Source organism: Microtus oregoni, unplaced genomic scaffold, assembly GCF_018167655.1.
Source record: "Microtus oregoni isolate MIOR12 unplaced genomic scaffold, Mior012 000004F_ref0000308, whole genome shotgun sequence".
Lineage (NCBI taxonomy): Eukaryota > Metazoa > Chordata > Mammalia > Rodentia > Cricetidae > Microtus > Microtus oregoni.
In genome coordinates this window covers 30,245,261-30,255,779 of record NW_024543063.1, presented here as the reverse complement: position 1 = coordinate 30,255,779, position 10,519 = coordinate 30,245,261, and the positions used below count along the sequence as shown (strand labels likewise).

Below are 10,519 nucleotides of genomic sequence, written 5' to 3'. Positions count from 1 at the left end.
TGGGGGAACACAGTAAGGATGGGTGGGCAGGGCCGGGGTAACTGGAGGAGCAAGGGGAGGAAGAGAGGCTGAGAGAACTTGGGAAGAAGGCAGGAGAGGTGGGTGGGAAAGGTGAGGATCCGAAGCAGGGGCAGGGATAGCTTAGGGTCCGCGTGGGTTGGGCGGGGGGGGGGGGGGGGGGGGGGGGGTGCAGATCGACCAGCGGTACTGCTTCGAGACGCCAGCGTAGTACACAGGCACGGCGCGCAGACGGGGGCGCTGTGGTCTCGGATTGCAGAAGGTGCAGCCGGGCCCGCCTCTTTCCCCGCCCGCCCGTGTCGCAGGGAAGCCCGGCGGAGCAGGCTCGGCCACATCGCGGCCGCGCGGGCACAGTCGCCCAGCAGAGTGCGGACCTCTCGCCGCCTTTGTCCGCCGGTGGCAGCTGGTCTCGCGGCCGCCGCCCGCGATGGCCCCGCAGCAAGGCCGGCCCGCGTTGCCCGCCCGTTGCGAGCCGCCGGCGGCACCGCCCGTACCGCCTCGCCGAGAGCGCGGGGGGCGCGGGGCGCGCGGGCCCGGGGTGCCCGGGGGCCGGGGGCGCGCGGGCGGCGCCGAGGGGCGCGGCGTCAAGTGCGTACTGGTCGGCGACGGCGCGGTGGGCAAGACCAGCCTGGTGGTCAGCTATACCACCAACGGCTACCCCACCGAGTACATCCCCACGGCCTTCGACAACTTCTCGGGTGAGCGCGGAGAGGGGCGCGGCCTCGGGCTGGGAGGCGCGGGAGCCCGGCCCGGGAGCTCGGGGTGGCGCTGGTCCCCAGGCACCGGCACAGCGGGGCGGCGGCGGGGTGTCCGATCGACCCGGCTCGGGGATTCAGGAGCGAGCTGTTGTACAGGTGCTCTTTTCACCTGCGCCCTCATCCGTGGCTGCTCAGTTCCAGGGGGTCTCCGCCTGGAGCAACCGGGTTTGCCCCGAGGGTGAGCCGGCCAGGCGCACCGGGAAGGGCTTGGGCTTGCGAGAACGTTCCTTTCTTCTGAGCCCGGCGCCTGCCTGGCCCGAGCCCCGCCTGCGCCGTCTAGGTTTCTGACGGTTGGCCCAGTCCTTTCAGCCTGTCCTTAGCTGAGCAAGTTCTCACGGGTGGGCTCATGGATCATACAAAGATACAAAAGTAAAGCGATCCTTTATCTTGATTTTTTTTTATAAGTCTTTTTGGAATTTAATAAAAAGTTTTTTTTTTTTAAAAAAATCACAAGAACTAGTGTGAAAATCTTGCCCCTAGAAATTTTACCTCTGACCTCCAGTCTCCATAGCCAGACCCTGACTGTCTCTATTTCAGAAACCCCATGGGTAATACAGAAGTGCAGGGGTAACCTCCCTGTTACCCCATCACCACACACACACTCCACTCCCTACTAGCATAAACATTTCTAAACAACCAGAAAGGCTATCAGAAAGAGACAAATTGTCTAATTTAAACTGAAACCTCCATGAGTTTCCTGGATGGGAGTTGTTCTCACCCCACCTCGAGTCTGGTGAGAACCTGAGTGGCTTCCCTCTGCCAGCTTTTCTTTTTAATCCTCTCTTTGAATTGACAGAGAGGCGTGCCCTTTTCCACACACAGGGTGATAGGCCTCCTGTGTTTGTACAAGTTCTCAAAACTGCTGGAGTTTTATGATAAACCCTGAAGCCCGGAGACTTTTTCCCAAGAGAAAACAGAATTATCTCTGAGGGTTTCCACGGATTTAAAACTGCAGAGTTTGTTCCCACCTAATCCGCCCCCCCCCCCCACCTTGTGTTATTTCCAGGTCCTTTGAAACATGGTTGACAGGAAAATTAATCTTCCAGACTTGAGAGGGAAACACTAACCTTCCGGGGCACCTTCTAGGGGTCAGGGCTTTGCTGCCTCATGTTCTGTGGTGGAGGGAGCCCCCACCTTGAAACATTTGTACATAAAAAGACCTCCACTGGGTTTAGCCAAGCTCTTAATTCACTAAGAGGGACCAGAAGAGGAGCTGCCAATCTTCAGAGGGGGGTGAAAGATGTCCAGATAATCATCTTGCTCTTTCTTTTCCCCTCAAGCTGTGGTGTCAGTAGATGGGCGGCCTGTGAGACTCCAGCTCTGTGACACGGCAGGACAGGTCAGTATCAAGTTACACAGCTCAGCACTGGGAAAGGAAACAGCCTTTTAAAGGTTTGCAAACAACCTATTCCCTTAGTAACTGGGTCATTGTGAAACCTGGGGGAAGCTGGCCCACCCCTGCTTCAGCCCTTCTGCAGGCAGTGGGAGGGGCTGAGGAGGCGAAGAAGGACCCCTCTGGGCCAGTGAAACAGGGCCTGCCTGTTCTGGGCAAGAGAGGAGAAGGCAGTGGCAGAAACCACCCTTCTCAGAACAGGGTTTTCTGATGCCTCTCGCTCTTCTGGCCTTTGCTAAAGATGAAAAACCACAGTCATGGTTTGTAATCACTTCTCAGAGGAAGCCCCTCCTCTTTTATAATTTCTTGATTCAAGGCTAATAAACCAGATACTTAAAAGTTTGTTCAGGGAGAAATTGTAGCTTACGTTAGTGAATATTAGCGTCTGTCTTCCTTGATTCTAGAGCAGTGGCATGGTGGTCAGAGACAAAGTTGGAGCCGAGGAGGAAAGGCTATTCTCTTTGGTTAGTTTTGTTTTGAGTGCAGAGCACCAGAAGAGAAAGCCAGGCAGTGATGCAGGGGTCATGGGTATAGGGTCCCCTCACTGCACTCCAGAAGAGTTTTGGGGCCTGGTTGAATCTGCCTCAGAAGCTATCTAGTCACCGAGGTCACGTGGTTGTGAGTACTTGGATGCCCAAGTGACAGTGAGCTTATCTCCCCATGATGTCTAGAGCTGACGAAGTGCAGGGGGTAGACGTATCCCCTATACTTTTCTGACTATCCATGCTTCTAAAGAAGATCACCTGCCTGTGTCCCCCAGTTCTCATCCCAAGCCAGGGCCTTCAGGTTACTCACTGCTCTAAGCTAGCAGACTTAGGCCCTGGCTTAGTCCTTAGACCTCAAGGAGACAGAAGACGAGGCTGTCTTAACGGATCATCATCAAAGTGATAACTGCAACAATGGAGTGGAATGCAGCTGGGAAAGCTGTTCATGTGCGAGAGGAGCCAGTCCCCATCAGGATGTTCACTGTGTGGGAAAGAAAGCATCCAAATTCAGGTAGAGTTGTTCATGCTTGTAATCTCGGCTCTCCAGAAGCTGCAGCAGGAAAGCCACAAGTTCAAGGCCAGCCTGGGCATGAGACACTATCTCAAAAACAAAAATGCCAGGCATGGTGGTCACACACCTGAAATCTCAGCACTTGGGAGGTGAAGACAGGAGGTTTAGAAGTTCAAAGTCCTTGGCTACATAGGGCATTTAGGGCCAGTCTAGCCCGTGTAAGACCCTGCCTTTCGAAAACATGCAAACCAAGGAAAAATACCAAAGAAACAATTTTCTTGGGTCTTCCTCTTTTTGCATGATGCCCCCTGAGTTGTTTTACACAAAGTGAGAAGTTTGGGTTTTTCCATCTGTAGAACAAGGGTAGAAGTGTACAGTGGCTGTAGGCACCCTGAGGACCAGACAGGAGAAGGAAACCTGAACCCCAAAGCACAGACATCATGAATCCCACTGAGGAGCTGTTAGGATGCTGGCTCAGGAATCACTGTGCTACCCCTCAGATGTCTCTACCCCCTCTTAGCTTCTGAAGGAGGTGGGATTTCCTTGGAAGATGAGTCCTGAGTTGGCATCTGTGTGGTTTAGTGCATGAACCAGAAAGAGCAAGGCAAAGGTGCCCGTAGAGCTGGGCGTGCCTGCTGTCGACCTGTAGCCGTAGACTAGTTCTCAGGAGCTCTCAAGGAAAACAGCACAGTGCAGGGCGAAAACCTTGGCCTGTGGGTTTTTGAGAGGAGATGGATATGTTGGAAAATCAACTCAGTATTCCTAAGAAGGAGTTAAATGTACCCTTCATATCATATCATATCATATCATATCATATCATATCCTAAAAGCCAGGGAGTAAACTGAGAGTATTGGTTCAGTCCTGTACTCCCAGTATTTGGGACACAGAGGCAAGAGAATCACAAGTTTTAGATCTGCCTGGGCTACTGTGTAGCCCTTGAACTGTGAGTTCAAGGCTAGCCTGGGCCTCACTGTACAGTGAAATCCTGTTTAAAAGAAAATATATCAAACGGACTCGGGTTGCATTTACATAGTTATTTGTATATATGTATATATAATAAAGAAAAAGAGGCCATGAATTTGAGAGGCAGTGGGTGGAGTCATTCTTTCTCAGCTCTCACATATAGGGACCTCATCAGGGGCAGAGACACCCTGAGCTGCTGGGTTCTCCCTTGAGCTTATTAACTGTTGTCTCGTGTGGCCACTTGGTTATTGACCCACAGTGGAAATAGATCCTCAGACCAAGAATGGCTAATGCAAATAAGACAGATGTTGGTTCCCTTAACCCGAGAAAGCAGCCTGTGCTGACTGGTTTCAAGTCAACTTGGTACAGACCAGAGTCATTTGGGAAGAGGAAACCTCAGTTAAGAAAATGCCCTGTCATTCTCTGAATGAGAATTACCCCCCACATCCCCATACCACTTCCCACACCCCCACACACCCCCAGCTCCAAGTGGGTTTGTTTGAATACTTGGTTGCTATTGATGGAACTATTCGGGAAGGATTAGGGTGTGCCTGTTAGAGGAGATGTGTCTCGCCCCCCCCCCCCCCCCCCCCGCATTGATGTTTCAAAGATTTCTTAGTGTGCCCCCTTCTGCCTCCTGCTTGTGGATCAAGATGTGAACTCTCAGCCATTCCTGCCACCATGCCTTGGCTTGCCGTCATGGACTCTAGCAAGCCCTCTGAAACCATAAACCCTATTAAATGCCTTCTTTAAAATTTACTTTTATAGTTGCCTTGGCTGTGATGTTTTGTTCACAGCAATAGAAAAGTAGCTAATACCTATCCCTGGCAGACTGTTCTGTGGGCGGGCCCTGGTATAGTTTCTTAATTAGTGATGGATGTGGAAAGGCCCAGTTCACTGCGCCAGGTGACACACCTGGGCTGATGGATGACCCTGCGTGCTATAAGAAAACAGGCTAAACAAGCCAGTAATCAGAACTCCTCCATGGCCTCTGCCTCGGTTCCTGACTCCAGGTTCCTGCCCTGATTTCCCTGGCTGATGGACTGCAGGCTATAAAGTCATGTAAACCCTTTCCTCCCTGTGTTGTTTTGGTCCTGATGTTTATCACAGTGATAGAAACCCCAACAGAGACAGCCATCGTTGGAGAAGGATGCCTAGAGAATAGGGCTGTAGGTGATCAGAACCTGCCAGCCAAGTCATGGGAACCGTTGAGAGCGTTTGGCTTTTTCCTGCTTTGGGAAGTCACCAGTGTTGGCTGCTGGAGGATGTCAGCCACAGACACATTTCAGATAAGAGGGAGCTGGTGCGACAGCTTTCCTGGGCTGAGCTGAGCTGGAGTTTCCTGTGGGCAGGAAATGGTGCCACAGGGCTCTAGAAGATGTCTGACAGGAGATGCAGGCATGGATGCCTGCCTCGTGCCTGTTGTGTCTGGTGTTTGGAGAATCTGCCGGTAGACTGCACACCGTCCATGTTCATTTACCTGCTCCAGGTCTCTGTACCACGGGACAGCTGTGCTCCTTCTGTCTGAAACACTGTGGAAACTTAGCCACTTGCAGAGATGAGAGAAGGAACAGAAGTAAGAGAAAGAATATGCGGCCAGGACAAGCCTGTATTACCAGTGTCCGTGGGTGATGTCAGGGAGGGTACCAGTTCGTTAAACTGCTGTGGATAGTGGCCTACACGGAGCCCTAGTTTCATGTCTCAGTCTTTCTTATTTCTGAGGACCATGATTCCACACTGTGCGCTGGGGCTGCCGGGAGGAATTGGCATCTTTCACGGCTGTGGTCAGGCAGATCAGGGCCGGCCCTTGGGTACCAACAGGGATGAGTACTGGCCTTTAGAGTTGCCAAGTTCCAAAAGCAAAAGGAGAGAGTTGAGGTCACTGTGGGCTGAAGGCCAGAAAAAGCGTTTCTGTAGCAAATGGCATGGTGGTCGTGATCACTAAGGGAACAAAGAGCACATTTGGAGTGTTAAGGCTGTGCCGTCCCTCAGAGCTTATAGAGGCTGCACCTGTGTCCCAGGGCAGGCAGCAGGGACAAGTCTGAGGTACTGGCTCCTGACTGTAAAGATAGAGGCTTTCTATGACTGCACTGGTCCTCAGGCCATTCACTAAGGTGGTGAGAGCTAATAAGAGTAATGTCCTTGTACTGTTTGATTTCAGGACGAATTTGACAAGCTGAGGCCCCTCTGTTACACCAACGCAGACATCTTCCTGCTGTGCTTCAGCGTGGTGAGTCCCACCTCCTTCCAAAACGTCAGTGAGAAGTGGGTACCGGAGATTCGGTGTCACTGCCCGAAGGCCCCCATCATCCTGGTTGGGACCCAGTCGGACCTTCGAGAAGATGTCAAAGTGCTCATTGAGCTGGACAAATGCAAGGAGAAGCCAGTCCCGGAGGAGGCGGCGAAGCTGTGCGCCGAGGAAATCAAAGCTGTCTCCTATATCGAATGCTCAGCTTTGACTCAGAAAAACCTCAAAGAGGTGTTTGACGCCGCCATTGTTGCTGGTATCCAGCACTCAGACTCCCAGCAACAGCCGAAGAAGTCTAAAAGCAGGACCCCAGATAAGGTGCGGGACCTGTCTAAGTCCTGGTGGAGAAAGTACTGCTGCCTGGCCTGACCCTCGCAAGCAGCTGGTGTTTAAGCTGCAAGAAACTCTTTGTGTCACGTGGGTGTGGTCATAGGACAAGCCCTCAAAAGCGTGCCCCTTTGTCCTTAATTTCCTGTCCGGGAGACTGGAGTTGAGATCCATATGCAAACTATGTTAGAGAAATTTGGAAGTTAAGTTGTTTTGTTTTTGTTTTTGTTTTTCGTAACTCTGGAAACTTAGAGCTGTAGACCTCTGGATTAATTTATATTCGTATGAAAAGGGCTCTTCCAAGCTAGGTTACATGAAGTTCTGCTGCAATGTACAGGACAAAGGAGACCGTGCCCTTCTCCTGACTAAGGGCTGCTGAGTGCTCAGTGAATGACGAGCACACCAGACTTGGTGAGAATCGGTCCCGCCTCCGAAACCACACAAACCATACCTGTTTTTGTAAGCGCATAAATCTGAAGAAAAGATCTGCTCTCGACCGGAAGACCTCACACCCGTCCCTTTGTCATTCAGTCATACGCGCTTGCGTAAGATTCTAAACCAAAACATCCCGCGGGCTCCTGACATTGTGCTGTCTGAAGAGAACACTTGCTTGTAAGGCTTTCTGTTTTGTTTTGAATCACGTGACCAGTTGTGTTGCTATGAAAATGGTGGGCATGGCTCTTGGAAGGCAAGTGCTGGGTGCAGAGCTGGCATTATTTTCAGGGGGCAACTGACTCATGTTGAGATCAGAGAGTGCTCTTTGCTTTCAGGACTGGCTTGTGCACTGGGCCATCCGTGTCCTGGTGAGGAAAGCAAGAGGAGGTTCTTGTCTAGGGACTTAAAGCCGCCAAGCTCACAGCATCCCATTTGCAAGAAGGGGGTCCCTTCCTCGAGAGAAGCCATAGTTGATTGTGGGACACACACACACACACACACACACACACACACCTTAAGTGTGCTGAAATGTCCATCTGAGTACACACTCATATGTTTGTGTGCATGCACACATGAGTGTGCTCACACACACACACACACACAGGTGGCTGGTTTGCCAATGAAATTTTGAGACACACAAAAGCGTGGTTGCAGGTGTCAGGGTGGCATGCCTTCCTCTTGACATTTTTTTGAACAGACATCATTTTGTAGAATGTTATCTTCATTTACACATTTTTGAAACTATCTTAAAATGTGGGATGAGCATACTTTTGATGTTCAGAAGATCATGCTTGTGGCGCTTGTCCTTTAAGGGGAGGGTCTTAGAGCTGACTGTCCCGAGACTGCCCTGTGTTAGGAGAGCTCTTTCACAGTGTTGTAGGTACTTCCAAGATGCCGTAGGGGCCAGACAGTGAATCCCAGCTTCTCATTTGCTCTGGGCAAGGTACCTCTTTGTGGCCACCTGGTAACAAAATTTTCTGTCTGAAAATTTTTTTATATTAAAAAAAGTCAACCTTATGATTTTCTATAGAAAAAAAAGTAAAGAGATCAGGTCATATTTCAGGTCAATGACTTCTTCCTGCTGGCGAATAGGACCCAGGACTTTCTTTATTAAAGTGAAAAGGTTAATTGCTGAACCACCGGGAAAGATGAACTGTTTGTGACTGAGCCTCCAGCACAGTGCCAGTGACATCAGCCACGCTTTCCTGACGCGTCTCACTGTGGCCTGAGCGGTAGCATTGCTTCACTTACGGAAAAGCTTGTAACTGGCCTCGTGACTGAGTTTACTGCCCTACTGTGCTTAGCTGCCTGGAAAGCCCACCTCCAAGAGGAGGCTCCGTCTATCCTGTGTACAGAAGGTGGGTGGGGAGGAGTGAGTTATTTAATTTTAAATGTTATAATAAAAGTCATTGTAGTGGAGACCAAGGACATGAACATTTAGAACACAGACTTGAAGTATGGTGCCAGGGCCGTGGGGCCTCGCACCCGGCCTCTGGGCCACCGGGAAGTGGCATGAAGGATGCTGTGTGACCAAGTTCTGGACACTTCCTTCCGGAATGGATATTCCTGGGCTGTTATGCCACAAATCTTCTGGGTTGACACTGGCCTGCAAGTTTTCAATATATTACTGCAGCCTATGGAGTAATAAGGTCTGAATGTACTTGAGGTTTTTCTGCATTTTTACTTTTCGAATATAGAGATTTGGGCTGAGAAATTTTTAAAAGTCTGTGCCTGAATGAAATGTAAAGTTGGTTCTCTTTGTGACTGAAAAGTGGCAGAACATACAGGCTGGTGTCTCGGGAGTGCTCTGTGAGCCGTGTGCGTAGCCATGTCTCTTCAGACTCTCAGTGTAGGCCGAGTCACCTGGAATACACACTGTAGCAGGCCACCAAGCTGTCACCTCATCGTGTGTGCAAACAAACTTTTGATACCTTTATTTTCTGCTCACCAGACATGTGAGCAGCTCCCCCGAAGTCTCAAGCCGAGAGGGGAGCCTCACCACTCTGCAGGTGCCTTACCAACTTGTGCTTTTCTGTCTTCACGTGTCAAAGATGTTGGACAGAATCTTGTACTTGAAAATGCTATAAATGAGTCACTATGAAATAAACTCTGACCTGTGGACATAGTTGTCTTCGTCTCTTCTATCAGGAGAACAGAAACTTAGGCACGCCTTGGCCTGGCACAGGTTAGGAAGCGTTCTTGTGTTTGGGGAAGCATCTAGTACACATTCATTCAACACAGCCCTTGGGGCCTCTAGGGTTGGCCCAGTGATTGGGACCCTCTGCATGTTCACCCTGTGTTTCAGATTCCAGAGGTGTTCGGTGTTGAGGAAGAACCTGAGGGCCCGAGAGCTTCATGTGTGAACACAGATGAGTACCCTGGGTGGCATGTGGCAGGGATCTATAAGACACAAGAAGGGAAATGGAAGCCAAGACCCCATCACCTGCAATGGTGCCTCTGAAACCCTGGGTACCTGCATCCCAGGATGCCAAGGACATTATGTGCTTTATGATTCTGGAAGTTGATCTCACAGTGTTAAGAGGGTGTAGCTCTCTAGGAGATACGACTTTAGGGAAGTGACCCTCTGAGCAGACACACACCATCTTGTCTCTGACATGAAACCCACCACAACCAACTTGAAAAATTTCGTTTAGCTCGGGGTTTCAAAAGTCACAATCCTTCGTTAGCAGATCCCATCTATTCTGAACCTGATGTGAGGTGAAATGTCAAGGTTGAGGATCCTAGAGCGATAACCATTCACCTGTGATGACCAGAACACAGATTGAGTACGTGTGTGTGCTGCAGGCTTTTCCTTCCCCTTTTGTTCCCTCCAGGGCCCCAACCTATGCAACAGCGAAGCCTGCATTCAGGGTGGGGTGGCCCTTTCCCCTCAATCCCCCCCTGAAAACCCAGAAAGTGTCCTTTATTAATTTTGGTACTTTTCAACCCAACCAAAGGGGAATCAAGATTGAATGTCATTGAGCTAGAAAGATGACTCAGTGGTTAGGGGTGTGCACTGCTCAGCCAGAGCTCCTGAGTTAGGTTCCCAGCGACCAGGTCAGATGCTAACAACCACCTGTTACTCCAGCTGCAGGGCCTCTGCAAACACCTGCACTTAAGTGTGCATATTATATACAGACACATGTACATACACCTAATTAAAAATAAAATCTTTTTTAAAAGAAAGATTAACGATTGGAGTTGTCTGGTAGCAGATGACCACTGTGTTGCAGCTGGCAGGCTGTAGCTTTTGTAAGTGCCAGCTGCACAGTCCACCCTGATGGTGGGGAATGCTGTGCAGATAGAAGTCAAACCTCTCCCGCCCCATGTGTGGCCACAGGGTCAATGGTAGGCTAGCTTCACAGCCTTCAGCATCAACC

The 10,519-nt window shown here is 50.6% G+C and overlaps 1 protein-coding gene across 1 annotated transcript; it reads left to right on the top strand.

Moving 5' to 3' along the window:
* Positions 1 to 327: 327 nt before the first annotated feature.
* Rhou (ras homolog family member U) lies at positions 328 to 9,260 on the top strand. The gene is made up of 3 exons (XM_041650420.1): positions 328 to 716; positions 2,057 to 2,115; positions 6,291 to 9,260. Exons 1-3 carry the CDS (start codon positions 446 to 448, stop codon positions 6,744 to 6,746), a joined length of 786 nt encoding a protein of 261 aa, XP_041506354.1. The 5' UTR covers positions 328 to 445; the 3' UTR covers positions 6,747 to 9,260.
* The last annotated feature ends 1,259 nt before the right edge of the window (positions 9,261 to 10,519 follow it).